General features: G+C 43.9%; 1 protein-coding gene across 7 annotated transcripts in view; it reads left to right on the plus strand.

Annotated features, from left to right (window-relative positions):
• The first annotated feature begins 10179 nt into the window (after positions 1 to 10179).
• Positions 10180 to 17727, plus strand: part of CD47 (CD47 molecule) — a 48061-nt gene continuing 40513 nt past the window's right edge. For all 7 annotated transcript variants that reach the window (XR_009213138.1, XR_009213139.1, XR_009213140.1 and 4 more), the window contains exon 1: positions 10180 to 10393. Coding sequence is in view for 4 of the 7 variants with exons in the window: in XM_032150237.2 (XP_032006128.1) it covers positions 10348 to 10393 (46 nt within the window). In the remaining 3 variants the exon portion in view is untranslated. The remainder of the gene's footprint in view (positions 10394 to 17727) is intronic.

Genomic DNA, 17727 nt, shown 5'->3' on the forward strand with positions numbered 1-17727 from the left:
ACAAATGAACATATCATTTTCTTTTGAATTATGAGAGAGTATGACTCATTTCTCCCCTACTGCACACACTGCTTCATAGGACCCACTGAATTTGCCACGTGGTGAAATGGTTATTGATCTGTCATTCCTCCAGGGGATCCCCCAGTTTCATTTCCTTCATTCTCCAGACAAAGAGACACAATTGTGTAACCATATGGACACTTTCTGCATTTTATCAAAATGGCATCTTGTAAATGGAAACTCACAAGAGATTAGCACAGATGTCAGATACAAAGTACTTTGATGGACACACAAAAAGGGCATTTTGTAAACTACAGTGAAACCAGTTTCTTAAAGTATTTCTAAACTCACCAAAAATATAGAACTAAAGAGATCCTCAAGCTGCTTTGAAGTACACATTGGTTTCTATCAGAACAAAGGTAGAACATGTGCTGCTTTAACAGGAGATGTTAGAGACCCTGCTGTCCACATGAGAGGCTTCACTTGTAGCTGACTTGCTTCTGTCTCCTGGGTGCTGCACAACCCGGACTGGCACTTGTGACCTGAAGCTAATACAAAGCACCCAGGAGGCCGGGATACAACTTGGGTTCACAGGGATTCTCCACTCTACTACAGGTGGATCCCTCCTGACCAAGCAAAGGTGACAGAGGAACTGGTGAGACTTTTACCAAGATAAATCATGTAACAGGCAGGCCACTTGTCTTCTGAGGTCAGACACTAAGTCAGTGGCTCACAAACTTTAGCATGCCCCCGAATCACCTGGAACACTCGATAAAACACAGATTGCTGGGCCCCACTCCAGTGTGTCTCCTTTAGTAGGTTTAGGGCTGGGCCCAAGAATTTGCATTTCCAAGTTTCCCGGTGCTGCAGATGCTGTAAACCCCAGTAGCATCCTTTGAGAACTACCCCTCTAAGTTCAGTGTTGGTATAACGTTTTTCTTTCTTGCTACCATTGTGGTTCCCAGGGCTTGTGGTTGGGGACGAGATGAGGGAAGTTGCAGCTTCTGCAGCAGCAGTTAGTATGTGGGAGCAGTCAAACCCAGGGACTGTTCAAGATGGATCAGCACGGTGGGCGGGGCCTGGAATCGGGCAATCTTTCTCGTGATTCCAAACAAGTCTGTCTGTCTTGTCTGACAGTTCGAACCTAGTTTAGCCATTTCACTTTTAAGGCCCCCCTAAAGATAGTTTGAGTCCATTGGCCCACACCCATAGCAATGAGATCAGTATTAGAGAAAAGAAGATTGGCAGATGGATTCAGAGAGCTCATGTAGTAGCATCAATAAACAAACTTCATGAGGCGCAGTTTCTCAAGTGGTTTTTCACAAGTGGTCTTAGCAGGGCAGGGAAGGGTGCACGTAGAGAGCCCTGTGTAGGCAGAAAACAGTTTTCTCAGCAGACATTCCTGGCTGCTTCTGGTGGAGGATTCATTTGAAGTTGTCAGTCTGAAATGCAGACAGCTACTCTGCAGCTCATTTCAGAGAACACCCATGTGCTCTAGCCTTCATTTTCTTTTTCCTACAAAACTGGTCCCTCTGAGGATACAAAAGGCAGTCTTTGGAGATCTATTTCTTTCTACACCTTGGCCCCAGAGAGGAATTACGGTGCAGTAAAATGTTGCCAATGGGGTTGGGATTAAAAGAAACAATGAGTCTGTAGGATGGTTTCGGTCAATTCAAGGGTGTTTGTGTGAAAGGAAGGAACTAGGGAGTTACTATGGCTGCTGGCAGTATCTCTGAAGGGATGGGCTGTGGTCATTAACTACCGTACACCGCATACTTCAGAAGAGATGACACATTTATTTCTATTTATGTTATGTTTCCTTTGTAGGTCAGCTAGGGCTCTGCTCTGCCTCATCTCACTCCAGGACCCAGGCTGAGGGGTCAGCTGCTGTCTGAGCGTTGCTGATTGCCATGGCAGAAGGAAAGAAAAAAGAAAAAATTGCATGCTAGGCCTAGAAACTTTGGTCCAGATGTACATGGTTATCGTAAGTAGAATTTTTTTTTTTTTTTTTTTTGAGACGGAATCTCTCGCTCTATCGCTGGGCTGGAGTGCAGTGGCGCCATCTCGGCTCACTGCAACCTCTGCCTCCTGGGTTCAAGCGATTCTCCTGCCTCAGTAGCTGAGTACCACAGTACTTATCGAGTAGCTGGGACTACAGGCGTGCACCACCATGCCCAGCTAATTTGTGTATTTTTAGTAGAGACGGGGTTTCACCATGTTGGCCAGGATGGTCTCGATCTCTTGACCTCGTGATCTGCCTGCCTCAGCCTCCCAAAGTGCTGGGATTACAGGCGTGAGCCACTGTGCCCAGCCTCATGAGCTGAATATTATCCACATCGCCTCCCTCCACAAATTCATGTCCACCCCAAACTTCAGAATGTGATCTTTATTTGGAAATAGGGTCTTTGCAGGTATATTTAGTTAAGGATCTCAAGATGATACCTAGGTTGGTCCCTAAATCTAATGATGGATGTCCTTATACGAAAATGAGCGCACACAGAGACAGAGAAGACCCTGTGAAGACAGCAGCAGAGCCTGAAGTGATGCAGCTCAAGTTAAGGAATGCCAAAGGCTGCCAGGCTAGGAAGGAAGGATTCTTCTCAGGAGCCTTCAGAGAGGGCGTGGCCCTCAGAATAGTGAGAGAATAAGCTTCTCTTGTTTTAAGCCTCCTGTTTATGGTAATTTGCTGTGGTCGTCCTAGGAAACTAACACACTGGCCCAAGCGAATCCCACTGCCATACCCGATTTCAACGACACAGGGAAGGACAGTCTCACAGTACTGGATAGTCTCTCTCAGATCCACCCTCTACCTTTCTATACTCTGCTCTGAGCCTGGAAAGTTAAAATTCAAGAACTGCATAAACAGACTCCCCTTTCCTCTGGCTCCTGGTTAAGATTTGCCAATAGTGGGAGTTCAGAGGGAGGGAGGAGAGTGAAGTCATCTAGTTTGCCACCTACCTCCCTGCCAGGCTGGTTGTAGCAGTGTTCCACTATTGAAGGCCACAGCTCCAGCCAGGCAGCCCCTCCTTCAGTTTCTCCTTTCTCTCGGGGTGCTAGTAACTGTTTCTTCCCCATACTCCTCTGGGCGTGGGGTGCAATAGCTGTTGTTAGCCAACGTGCTCTGTCATTCCTTGTTGGTTTCGCGTTGCCCCACTCACAACCTTGTAAACGGTCCTTTTATTAATCTCTTCTCAATAACTTCATTTGAGCGTTCCATCTGTGTTCTGCTGAGACCCAGCAGACACACATACCATATACCCAGGAGGACAGTTAGAAATCTTTGGTGGACACAGTGACGACCTTGCTAAATTGAGAAGCAGCCCTAGTGAAACAATGGTGGGAAATGCAATGAGAGTGGCAGGTCACATGATGGCTTTGCTTCCACCCCTCCATCTCTGGCAGAGGAAGGAGTGTGAGCTCTGAAGCAAGATTCAAACCCCGGCTCCCCCGTTTATCAGCTGTAATAGGAACCTCTCTGAACCTCAGTTACTATTCGTGTATGATGAGTATAACAATGCTTCCTTTACGAGGCTGTTGTGTGGATTAAGGGAGAAAAATATGAAAATAACCTAGCTGTGGTAGGCAGAATAATGTCCCCCAAAGATTTCCAAGCCCTAATCTCTGGGAACTTGTGAATATGTTACTTTACATGGCAAAAGAGACAGTGTGGATGTGATTGAGATTACAGACCTTAAAATAGGAAGATTATCTTGGATTACCAAGGGGGCCCATTTAATCACTTAAAAGCAGAAGTAGAAGGCAGAAGAGTTGGTCATAGAGCTGCAGTACAAGAAGCGGAGACAGAAGAGAACCAGGGTCAGAAGAATTTAATATGCCATTCCTAGTTCTGGGTGTGCAGAGACTACCTACCATGACTCAAAAGAGGCCTCTAAATACCAAGGGAGATGCCCAGATGGTAGCCAGCAAGGAAACAGACCTCAGTCCTACAGACATTGATTTCTGCCGACTACCTGGATTAACCTGGAAATGGACTCTCCCCTAGAGCCTCCGGAAGGGAAAGCAGCTCAGCGAATGCCTTGATTTCAGTCTTGTGAGACTTGAAACAGAGAAACCTGCTGAGCCTACTGGACTTCTGACCTACAGAACTGTGAGATAATAAATGGGTGTTGTTTTAAGCCCCTAAATCTGTAGTAATTTGTAGTAGTAGCAATTGAAAGTAAATCCACTAGCACAGCGAGGTCTTGGTGCATGGTTTATGCCCACTGCACGTATGTTACAGGCTCTCAAAGAGGAGAGGTAGGCAAGATACAAAAGGGTCTTCTCAGGACTCAAAACAGTACGTGCTCTCACAGAAATAAGCCTACTGCGATTTTGCAATGCAATATAGAAGCTGGCTTTCTCTAGTGCTTTCAAGCTGTCATGAATATGGGTGCCCTACATGAGTGGTCTCCAGCAGCAACAGCAGAGGGGGGAGTAGAGAATGTTGTGCATCCTGTGGTGGAAGCAAATGAATCCTTGTTATTCATTTGACATGCAGAGGAAAACGCATACCAGATCACATTGTTATCTCTGTGGCAGGATATCCCTTACCTAAAACCCTCAGTCCTATTATCCTCCTACCTTGAGGCAGTTCTTGCTTCTAATATTTGCCCCTAATTGGAACACAGGCTAACAAGAAAATGATTTCCTGCTGCTGGAGGCCTCCTTCTGTTCTTCTAAGCCAAATCCATCTCTCCAGCCCCACAATCCCATACCAATATCTTCCAGCTCCCCAACCATCCAAATCTAACCCCTGACCAGACAGAACAGACCTTCGTTGCTCTACTGCTTTATTTGATGACTGGGGCTCCTATGCTTTTATAGCTGGGTCATGTTGAAACAGCATCCTAGGAGACTGGGCTCTGAGCCAGGTATCAGAGACATGGGTCCCTCAGCATTTAATCGCCAATGAAATGTGAAGAACAAGCAAATTAACGCCTACCCACTAGGCACAGACGTGCGCATCTAGCTTCAATCAAAATTGTTGACACTTCTCCAACTCAAGGTGCTCCTTCAACACTCCTGAGCGGCAACTGGTGATTCTTTTGATAATATTTTCACTGCCCTTCTAGGAAACCAATCTCACTATATAAGATGATGATTATAATAAGGGCTAATATTTATTGTGTGCCTACTGTGCCTCGGGCACTGCTCTACATAACTGTAAAGGTGTTAACTTATTACATTCTCAAGCCATGTTCAAAAGTTAGTTTATATTATTTTTAACATCCTCGCTTTACAAATGAGAAAACAAGGGCTCAGAAAGTTTAAATAATGTGTCCAAGGTTAACAGGGAGTAAGTGGCTTGAGCTATAACTCAGACCTAGGCTAAAGTGACTCTATATTACATACCACACTGTTAAGTTTTCTTGATTGATTCGACACACGTAGGTCTCCACCAGGCACTATGTTTGACTTTGGAGATTGTGATGGTTAATTTTAGGTATTAACTTGACTGGATTAAGAGATAGGTGCTAAATCATTATTTCTGGGTGTGTCTATAAGGGTATTTCCAGAGGATATTGGCATGTGAGTTAGTGGACTGAGTTGGGGAGATCCTCCTTCAATGTGGGTGGGCACCATCTAACCAGCTGGGGGTCTGGATAGAGTAAAAGGGCAGAGGAAAGGCTCTCTTGCTCTCTCTCCTGCAGCTGAGACACCCTTCTCATCCTGTCCTTGGCCATCAGAACTCTAGGTTCTCCAGCCTTTGAACTCTGAGACTTGCACCAGTGGCCTCCTGGCTTCTTAGGTCTTCAGCCTCAGAGTGAGAGGTGCACCAAGGGCTTCCCTGGTTCTGAGGCCCTCCAGTTTGGACAACCATGCTACTGGCATCCCTGGGTCTCCAGGCTTACAGATGGTCTATCGAGGAACGTCTCAGCCTCTTTAATCACATGAGCCAATCCACCTGTCTCTCTATCCTGTTAGTTCTGTCTGTCTAGAGAACCCTAATACAGACATGCAAATATACTCAGGACAAATTTCATTTTCTCCAAGCTAATGTGATAGAAGAGGAAACTATTATGTAGAAACAAGTATCTACTGACACATTTTGTTAGCAGTATGAACAAAGCATCATGGGAGAGATAACTAAACCTATGAAATGATGGAGAATCATGGAAAAGAGGAAAAGTAGGGTTGAGAAAGGCTTCTTGGAGGAAGTGATATTTAATCTTGGCCTTGAGGAATGAGCTGGAATTCTCTGAGTTGAGGAGCAAAGAAGAAAACATGAGGGAGAATTATGAGAAGCAGAGCAAACAGCGTAATTGAAGCACAAAAGCCTGAAAGTAGCATAGTCCAGGCATGGAATAATCCAGTGTTGCTAGTGTTGCCTGACCATGCAACAGATGTTAGTTTGCATTCCATTGGCCAGAAGTATTAACAAGTGAAAAATCTTAATTACAAAAAAAGCACATATTCAGAGACACTAAGAAGAAAGAGATAATACTCCGAAACTACAACCAGCTGATGACTGATAAGTCAAAATTAGGAACTTAATGACGCTAAGAACCTCTAATATGTCAGGTCAGCTCCAAGGTTAGTTCAGTAGTTTTATTCACATATGTTGGCCAGGCACGGTGGCTCACGCCTGTAATCCCAGCACTTTGGGAGGCCGAGGCAGGTGGATCACGAGGTCAGGAGATCGAGACCATCCTGTCTAACACGGTGAAACCCCATCTCTACTAAAAATACAAAAAATTAGCCGTGCATAGTGGCGGGCGCCTGTATTCCCAGCTACTCGGGAGGCTGAGGCAGGAGAATGGCATGAACCCGGAAGGCGGAGCTTGCAGTGAGCGGAGATCACGCCACTGCACTCCAGGCTGGGCGACAGAGCGAGACTCCGCCTCAAAACAAACAAACAAACAAAAAATAAAAACAAAAAAATCCACATATGTTTACACAACACCCTTTTATGCTGGGTGCTTTGTCAGACACTGATGGAAGATATGGTTCCTGACCCTGAGAGGTTTATTTACTCATTCTGTCATTCATTTATTCACTTATTCTATTTATTCTTTTAATAACCATTTGTTGAGTACATGCTATGTGTCAGTCAAAGGGACTAGCAGTAAAGAAGACTCATATGGTCCCTCCCCTCATTGAGCTTACAGTATAGAAAAGAGTTATTACTGAGCAGGAAGACAGCTATATAAACAGATAATTTCAATAAAAGATGGTAACTGATATGCACCAAAGTAAGACTAAAACACAGAGAAGTGCACTTAACTTATACTGGCATTATCATGGGTCTTGATTTACTGTGGGATCCTTTGCTGTTATGTTCCCTTATGTTGAAAGATGCATCTGGCCCTACACAAAGCACAGACTATGAGTAGGTAGGCACATATAGTTCTAAGCCAACCCCTGGGGGTACCAGGAGACAGCACTGTCTCATGTCATTGCATGACACACCACCATGGGGCAAAACATTTGCTGAATGAAGTTACAGTAAGGATACAATTGTATCTACATAAACGTTTAAAGATACTATCATATCAATACCTACTATGTGGTAGGATCTTGATGTTGTGTGGGGAGGAAGATAAAAGTAGATGTATCGTTGAGACAGAAATGAGGGCAAGGGAAATTTTTTATGCATTGAGAGAGGAAGTTTGTGAATTTTTTCGCTGGCCATGGAGTCAGGGAGACTTCAGGTCAACCACAGTCCCTCCCTGAGCTTGTGACCAAGCCTCACCTTCCTTATCTATAAAAGTGACAAGAGTGATTTTTGTAAGTTTATTTATCTGTAAAGGGGAAACTGTAACAACTTTGATATTATAGGGTAAAAAGAAAAAAGGATGAAAACAAGAACAAGGCAGAGAGACAAGACAGAAAGCAGTGTCACATATAACTGTGGGCAAAGTGCTCATCACCATTCCTCTTTCCCTTTGTTTCCTCATCTCAAAAAGGGAGATCATAACATTTATCCTTTCTGAGGTTGTTATGAAGATTAACTTAGGTGATATAGCTAATGTGTACCTCCTGTGTTCAAACCATTCTAATATGTATTATCCCCTCCCTCTCCACCCAAGAAACTCCTTACATACAGATAAGATGAGCTCAACATCCAAATTAAAATGCTTTGAAAAGTTAAAAGCCAAACCTTTAAAATGATTAAATACTGAAAAGAGCTTAAGGTTATCTCAGAGAGAGGATTATCAAACCTAGGCAGGCTGCTTTGGACTGTCTCTCCTGGGATAGGCCTGCTTTTGCCCCACCACCAAAACATACCCCAGCTAGATTCCCAAGATCAGCAGTGGTCACCCAGGTGGCCTCTCAGTCCATTTTCTGCACAAAAAGACATTAAGCATATAGCTCAGTAGCTCCCAGTGTAAAACAGAACATCACCCGATCTCTACCTCTGAAGGTTGGGGACAGTCCTTTCTAGTCACTCTTCAGCTTTAGGGGGGTTGGTTGGTATCAGGGACAGCTGACAGCCTTATTTAGCCAACCAGCTGCTCTGTGATACACAGTGTCCCTAATGCTCAAAGTCTGGTGGATGATTCTTTTGTATCCACATAAGCAGCAGTTGGAGGAGAATCGATGAGTCCCTTTGGTTGCCTCGGGGTGTCAAGGCTGCCATTCAAATCATTACCACCATAATTATTAACCATTGTTTTAGTGAGATGTCTGCCAGACAATTGTTTTTCTTTATTTTTCAATCATTAAAAAAGCAATCAAATTTCACTAGAGCAATGCCTGCCTCACGCCGCATCAACACATTTATTAAACCCCTTCTGTTTGCCGAGCTCAATGGAAAGTCTTGGAGGAGGGAATACTTAAAATACTCTCGGATTTAAAAGAATTGATAATGCTGTGGGGAAGAGGTTCACACAAAAAAGCAATTACAGGAAGAAGCTCAATAGTATACAATACACTGGTACAGTGTCATAGACAGTGCCACTTTCATATGCTGGATTTTATTTCTGTGGCAATGGGGTGCTTGGGAGGAGCCGCACTGTGTAGAGGATTTGGAGAAGTGGGGTATCGTGGTGGGAAATTGCTCTCTTTCCCAGCAGGTAGGAGGAAAACAATCGAGGAGGTGGACAGGATGTGCACTCCATTACAGCAGCCACCAGAGCCTGACTTTTTGATAACAGAGTACATCAGTTAGGATAACGGTTAAAAGTATCTTTAAAAGACTTTTGCTTCAGGATGAATGATGTGGCCTGTGTGATTCAGCGATAAATTCAACAGCCTTGTCCCTATTGTGGCTTGCGGCCACATTTCGAACCCATTTTTCAAGCATGTTAAATCCAAGCGCAGCGCAGAGGGCTGCACATGGGGCAGTCACAAACCAAGCTCAGCAACCTTGCTGGTGGGGATGTGTTGGATACGCTGCTAATGCCTGTTTGCGACAATGCTCGCTAGTCCCGGTGGTGGCGGTGTTCACAGGTAACAATGTTTACCACCGTGAATGGAACTTGTTTGATTAACCCTGATCAGAGGATGAAAACACTAAAGAACCAAGTGAGCAAGAGGGAAGAGAACCGCAAAGGAAACAGCAGAGCGAGTGGACGGGCCGAACGCAGAGCCCGCGAGGGGCGAGTGGAAGCTCCCTGCGGGTACGGACCCGGCCACCGCTCTGCCCTGGGCGTGGCGGCCTCGGGCTCAGGGACGCGCTGGAAGCTGCGAGACGCCCCCACGCGGGGTGCGCTTCGCGGCTAGAGGGCCGCGTTCAGGGGAAATGGGAGCTGGTGAAAGCCTAGGTGTCCGGGTCCACGGCGCGCAGCCGGACGTCGGGTCCAGGGAGAAACGCGGCTTGGGGCGGGGCGGGACCGGGCCCCAGAAGCGCGAGGGTGGGAGTGAAAGCAAAGAGGGAAAAAGGTGAGAGAGAGGACACTGGGACCCAGGGCCGCGCGAAAGGCAGGAACCGACCCGCGGAGAGGGACGGGTGCAATGAGGTCCCGGGCGAGCGTGGGAACACAGGGTTCAGCCTCCTGCGGCGGGCGAGCACGCGGACCCCAGGGGCGGGCGGGTGCGACAGGACGTGACCTGGAAGCCCGGCGCGTGCCACCGCCCTGGAGCAGGCATCCGGCCTCCGTGGAGCGGGCAGGCGGGCCCCGGGTCTGGAGCCTGCGACTGGGGAGGGCGCCGCGTCAACAGCAGCGGTTGCGGGGCGGGGCCGAGTGCGCGTGCGCGGCTCTCGCGGGCGGGGAGCAGGCGGGGGAGCGGGCGGGAAGCAGTGGGAGCGCGCGTGCGCGCGGCCGTGCAGCCTGGACAGTGGGTCCTGCCTGTGACGGGTGGCGGCGGTCGGTCCTGCCTGTAACGGCGGCGGCGGCTGCTGCTCCAGACACCTGCGGCGGCGGCGGCGGCGGCGGCGGCGGCGACCCCGCGGCGGGTGCGGAGATGTGGCCCCTGGTAGCGGCGCTGTTGCTGGGCTCGGCGTGCTGCGGTGAGTGGCTCCTCGCTCCCAGCCCTGCGGCTGCTGTCGCTTCGCCCCCGCGGGCGTGTGGGCTGCGCCCCAGCCAGCCCGGCGGCGCCCTGAAGAGGGTGGCCGGGGCCAGAACGCTCGGGCCCTGAGCGCCCGAAGTGCAGACGTGGGAGGGCCCCACGGGGAATCGGGCGCCCCCCTTCTTCCTCCCTTCCTTTCCCTGGTCGTCTTCTTCCCCCTGGGTGAAAGCGGGGCTCATCTCCTCCACCCGTTCTCCATCTCCAAATGCACACACAGAGGAAGACTCCAAACCGCGCACCTCGCGCAAAAATTAACTAGCAAGAAAGGGCGCGATCGGAGGCGAGGGGCTGCAGCTGCCAGGGATCCCCTTCTTTCGCACCCCTCTCCCTTCTCAGTGCTTAGACGCATTTGGGGTTGAGGGAGGGAGAGTGGGAGGGCCCGGGCCTCTTGCGATGGAAGTGCGCATTTTGGCGAAGTCGGTGAGAAGGGGTTTCTGCCGTTTGCCTCCCACACGAACATAGGAGCGAAGAGGACGTAAAGGACACAATTAAGTTTCATTTTCAACTCAGCATTCAATCAGAAGAATCTTCCGGCCGTGTAATTTTTGCTGTCGTTTTTAATCCTAAAAATAAGCTTGCTGGAAACTCTTTCTTTCTCGTGACCCTCACGCCCCATCAGCCACTTGCATACATTCTAAATTGTACGTTGAAGTTTTTCCCACTTTATTTGGGGGAACCGTTTTAAAAGTAATCTGGTTTTCGTCTGAAATAGGAAGACAGTAACCTCCAGTCAAAACATGTGCAACAGAATGGGATTTGGTGTCTTTAGACGCCAAAGAACCTCCACCCCCCCACCCCCACCGCAAGCTTTTGGAATCCATTTCGCTTTTGTAAAACGTGCGCTTCGTCTGTAAAAACTGAGCAAGGAATAGAAACATTCGTAGCTCTACAGTGAGTGCCTGTCACACTTCACATCTATAGAGCCTTTTGTGAACTTTTGTAAGATTCAGAATTCAGCTTGAATACCAGTAACAGCAATTGTTACATTTATTCTAGAATGCTAAATTAATTGGATTTTAAACTGATTATTAGCCACAGTGTGCCGTTCCTAAAGGCTTGTGACTTTAGGTATTTTCAAGATGCCCTTAAGGCTCTGCTTACCACTTTCCTCCCTCCCCAAGCATCCTGGATGTTGGGACTGTGAATCCAGATCTCCGTTATCTAAATGGTTGATGTTAGTGTTTCCTGTCGTCACGTTTAGTATGCTTGTTGCCTTTACTATCATTATAGCTAAAATAATACCGCTTTCAGAGATGTGTTGTATAATCGCATAATAATTTCAGAACGCCTTCATATTGAACCAGATATGAAGTGATACAATATCACTTATTCAAACTGCCTAAAAAGTGAAAAGTATAAACCATATACTATTTTTAAAACAGGTTAGATTTAAATCACGTAGATTAGAACTGTTGGAATGGTACTTTGAGTGATAGGATTTATGTGAGGCCTTCTTTAGTAATAGTTAATATCATGTAATTAGCATTCGTTTACACACTATCTTAATGTGTTCGAATCCCTAGAGTCATAGAATTCAGAATTTATAGTATTTTATTGTACTTGGTTAATATTAACCTGAAAAAAAAGCAAAATACAGGCGTTATGCAATTGAGTTGTGTTAAGTGTGGACTGTAAAACAGGAAGTGATATATTTGTTATAAAATATGTTTTTGTATGTGTTTAATATATAGCTTCAAAAGGACATATATGAAGAAAGATGTCTCACCCCATAGGTAGTTATAAACCAAGGATTTGAGAGACTGACTTTAGAATCTAGAATGAGTAAGAAAGTCATGCATCTGTACATTCATTTGTATTGAAGTTTGATTTTGCTTTCAGTTTCATTAATTAAGCCCCGGGAATCAGGGACCTTTCCTGGCACCCTCTACAGTGTTAGTGGCCTTTGTGGTAAAAGAAGTTATCTCAGATACTCATTTCATGCAATTACAGGCAAACTGCAAGGCACCTTAATGGTTTGCAAGATATGAAATGAATTACTATGTTGCATTCCACTCTGCCCCCACTCATGTACAATTATACTTTGTTTAAAAGTGCATAGTTTCAGTGGTATTTATTAGCTAGCAAATAAAACCTTAAATAAATAATGATGGTGTTGTGAACTGTCTTTTTAGTGGTTGAATGATTCGTCTTTGTTCAAAATGAGTTTTTTTTTTAATCAGGGTACATATGATTAAATAAAATTTTTTTCCATTGTCTAAGTCTAGTAGTAATTTGGCTTGTTTAAATAAAAATGTTTTCTCTTAAAGAATATATTATTTTTGAATACAAGTTGCCATTTTAAGGAAGTAAATGCCTATTTAAAAGTACGTATTTATGGGGCCGCCCCAGCAGTCTAGAGGCAGTGTTTTTTAAAGCATTACACTAAATGCCTACCATTAGGACACTTGCTCATGCTGTCATCTGTGTTTTGGCAGATGTTTTATCTTTGCCACTGAGTTGTTCATGGAGATTTGAAAGGCCAAGTTCTAAAGACGAGAGATAGATGACTTTCACCCCAAATTGATACATATTCTAAATCCAGAATAATCACGCATATTAGCAAAACTAGATTTGCATTTCATAATATGAATTCAGCTATAGCTAGTATATAGGAATTGCTTTTAATATAGTAATGTTCTTTTTGTGACATAATTTTCAATCACTTTCCCTGTCTTAGGTTTCTGCCTATCTTTTTATACAAGATAAACATTTCTGTTTTCATATCTTATCTCTCAGTCTGATTTTAATAATATTGTCTTGGGTTATCATAAAGTTACTTTCACTTTGTATACTAGTGTAGATATTTCTTCTGTGATAAAAAGAACAAGAATAATAGTGTAGGATCAGTTTTGTTAAACTCATTGTAGTACTAAAGTAGAAAATACAGAGCACCCAGGAAATTTGATTCTGATATACCTAGACTAAGACAGTAGAATCTGGATTTTTCCTCTTTATGATTATACAGTGTTGAAACAGAAATCAAGCTACACCCACCCCTGAATATTTCATTCCAAATCCATGGAGCAGTTGCATAAGACTCAGAATCTGGTCAATCTCATGGTTTGAGGTTCAGATTAGGAGAATAAATGTGCATATTTGAATATATATCACACTTGTAGGTTAAAAGGTAAAGCAAGGGGTTTGGCAAATTCAAGGTCTCTCAAAACTACTTTTTTCCATTTCAAGCAAGTATGAGCCTATACAACGCACCAAGCAGTTTGCAAAGCCCTCTTTGGCATATAGACAAATTTCAGACAGTATTTCAGTATGTCTCTTAATGACTTAAGATGTAGTATATAGACAGTAGGGATATCTTGTTTTTATCCCCTCATGGTACTTAGGTGCTTGTTAAGGCCATAATTCTGGATGTTACTGACTTTAAACTGCCCTGCCCCTTTTAATTCTAAGTTGGCCTCTTCCATTCTTATAAGGCCACTTTTAAATTCATTATGGGGATTGCTTTGGGTCAGAACTAAATACAACTTGTGGACACCCCACTCTACCCCAGACCTTTATTTTAGCATCCATTGAGGAGAGATCTGACTTCATCCTTTTTGTACATAACCCAATGTAGCTAGAGACTCCAGTTCTTCAAGCCAGACACTAGTTCTAAGGGCAAAAGTAGGTAGGATTCCTTTCTGGCATGTATCTTTACTGATGATCTTTGCTTCTTTACCTAAGAGGCTGCTGAGACTTCTTACTCCATTCCTGAACATCCATTCCCAGCAGATAATTAACTTCCTACTCTACTGCAAAAAATAGTGGTGTGTGGTTTGGACTCCCTCTGCTTCCCTCCCACCATTACTAAACTGATCTATAACATCTTAGATAACCTTCATCTCATTCTCTTCCCTCATCCAGCTTCAGAAGAAAACCTACTCACTTTTCCAAGGAAAGGACAACCTGTCTACCACCTTTTCACTTCTACCATCTTGGAGACCTGCTCAGTCAGCTTAATTCTTCAGTCTTGCATCTTAGATCTTTCCCTCTCCATTGACTCCTTCCCCTTAGCTTGCACACAGGATCAAATTTAACCCATATTAAAAAATAAAACAAAACCTCAAGAACCAAAATGTCCTTGCCCTTGTCCCTGCCTGCACATTGTCAGTTGTTGCCTTCTCTGCTTTCTTACACTGCCAAATTTATTGTAAAAGAATCACTGCCACTTAATATATTTTAAGTGCTTGATAAAGCCATCTTCTTTCTCTTTCATTTCTCAAACGTAGTGTGCATCAGATCTCACTAGTCCATTGACAGATGGAAAGGTATTCTCCCCAAATATTTTAGCCTCTTTTCTCTATAATTAACCTACCATCTAACTAGCTACACATACTATTTTCGTTCACAATTTTAATTTTCCCCTCTTTATCTCCCCTGCTTTCCACAACTAACTTCTGTTGATTACTGTAAGTTTTAGGTCTTCTCTCTAGTTGTTCTTTACCTGGACTATTGCAGTAGTCTCTTAATGGATCTCCCTTTCTCTTTTCCCTTGCTGCCCTCAGTCCTTCCTTTACACTGCTGTCAATGTTATGTTTTTAATGAAATTAAATCTGAGTGGTTTACGATTGTTTATGTTATCAAGTCTAAACTCAGCATGACATTCAAGGAAGCCCTTTAGAATTTTTCTTAATCATCGTTTCCAACCTCATTTCCTGGAGCTCACCTAAATAATTCTCTGCTTTCAGTTCTTCACTTTATTTATCTGGCTGTACATGTTACTCTGCCCAGAAAGCCCCTTCTTTCCCATAACATTCTTACTCATCCTTTAAGACCCAGTTTAAACATCGCCCTCTAGGAAGATCATTCATAGACACATTCTTGTGATTTTTAAGGAGCTTTTCTATCCAACCATACAAGTGACTTGAGATTTTCCGTGAAAATGTGCAGCTTCATGATTTCATAATCAAGTCTATACAAGTGAGAAGCAGTGGCAGGTTCTCTTGAAATACGGAAGAAAAGTGTATCTTCTCCCACATGATTTTTAGATTTTTCTTCTATGGAATTTGTACTTTAAACTTTTTACATTCACAAGGAATGTGTTGAATCCTACTTTCTGGACCCTGTGTTAGATTCTTAGGATACCAAATGAAGACAGTGTCTTACTTTCTGAGCCTGGAGAGATCAGTTAAGTAAAATAGTAATTATACAGTAGTAGGTACAGTGACAACATTTGAACACAAGGCAATGGGAGCAATGAGGAGGGGAAGAATACAGTTGAGTAATGGTAGGAAAGGGGAACAAGACTGAACAACTCAACTGTGCTTTCGTAGGAAGAGCAAAAGTTAGCAAACTGTAGCTGCCATTTATTGAGTACTTGCTGTATATGTGAAAGGTGGTATAAGAACATGTTCATTATCTTGTTAAATCTTAGCAATATCTCTATGAGGTATATACCATCACTATTAACATTTTATAGATGAGGAAACTGAGGAGCAGACGTAAGTAACTTGCCTAAGGTTATACAGCTAAGTGCATGAGCTGAGTCTTAAACCAGGGTCTGACCCCTAAATGTGTGCTCTTAACTGTTATACACCATATGTACTCAGTGGGGTAATAGTGTATAACAGTTAAGAGGCTATTTAGGTTTGAGGAACAGTATGTGCTAAGGCATGGGGATGAGAGTGCGTTTGCATAGTCATGGAATTGCAATAACGTCATTATGATTGGAGCTTAGTGTGGAAATGAGGGAGTACAGGAGGTGGGGCTGGAAAGGATCTTGAAGGACCTCGTTTGTATTCCATGCTAATGTACTTAGAATTTAGCCTGAAAAGGGTTGAGGGTGTTGTTAAAGTATCTTAGGCAAAGGAGTGCACATTTGCATTTAGAACAGTTATTTTGGGAACTCTAGAAAATACATCAGGGCCAGGATGGAGAAACCTTGAGGATGGAGGCAGGGAGCTGGTTAGGAGGGTATGGCAGTAGTTCGAGGGAGAGGATGAGTGTCTCATTCATTCATTCATTCAACAGACATTGGATTTAGGAACTGTTAATTAGGTTGAACCTACTAAGAATTCTCCATGGCTAAAGAGAGGGAGTAATCTAATGTGATTCTTAGGTCCAGTTCTGGTTCACTGGTAGATGATAGAAAATACTTCAGCAAAGTGATTTAGGCTGAGGGTAAGAAGTGGAGGTATGTAAGTTTTTGGGCATACTGACTTTGAAGTAACTGTATTACATCCAAGTGGAAGTACACAGCAGACAGTTGGCTGTCCAACATCTGCAGTTTAGAAGAAAGACAGTGCATGATTAAGTTTTTTATTTAAAAGTTTGCAGGTGAAGAAAACCATGGGAGTCAGGGAAAATACTAGGGGGCAGAGGGTGCTGAATCTGAAGACCCGAGGGACAGTAACATTTAGTGTGAGTCAAGAAGTAGATTTCAACAAAGAAAGCAAACTAGGATGGGGTGGACAAAGCAGGAGGAAATTCATAATCAGGAGATACCATGGAGGCCAAGAGAGAAGAGCAAGAAAGAAACCGCCCACTGGCTCAAGAACTGTGGAAAAGTCAAGACAGAAAGTGAACCATGCATATTTGATTTTTCACAAGGGATTGGTGGTGACTTTGGAAGAAATAGGGGTGAATGGGTGGAGGCCAGGTAACAGACTTAAGGAGTGAATTGGAAGTGAGGAAATGCTTATAGATTGTTAATTTGGGATGCTAGGGAACAGAGAGACAAGTATGAGGGATTTTTTTTTAAGTTGGCAAATATTCAAGCAATTTTTAAAGACACACACAAAAACAACACCTTGTAAATGGAGTGGGGGGTGTGGGAGGCTGATAATCAACTAAGTAAGGAAAGTCCTTGAGGAGACTGATGGGTATGGAGGCAGAAATGGAAACTAGCTCTCAGGTGATGGAATTCATTTCTGAAAAGGAAGCAAAAAAAAAAAAAAGGTGTGGATAGTTGGGGTTACAAGTAAGTTCATAGGGAAGGAGTATTGGAAGCTTCAGGATTCTCCTCTGAAGGTTTCAGTTTGTATTAAGAAATAGGGAGAGAGGACTGTTGGAGAGTATGGGATAAAGGGCAAAAGGGAGTAATTTAAGAGTTGTTAAAAAGAAGAGAACATTTACGTGAAACATGTAAAAGGATAAAGATTGAAGGCCTGGAGGAGCAGGGACTATGACATTCTTCTGTTTTTGCCTATTAGCAACACGAATTTTCTTAGAAATCTGTAAGACCAATTACTCTTCTGCCCATCCATAAGGACGTTGTCCATGCAGAAAAGATAACAGTTGTAACCTTGTATTATATAAAGTACTTATCATCGCCCATAT

Source organism: Hylobates moloch, unplaced genomic scaffold (assembly GCF_009828535.3).
Source record: "Hylobates moloch isolate HMO894 unplaced genomic scaffold, HMol_V3 SCAFFOLD_4, whole genome shotgun sequence".
Classification (NCBI taxonomy): Eukaryota; Metazoa; Chordata; class Mammalia; order Primates; family Hylobatidae; genus Hylobates; species Hylobates moloch.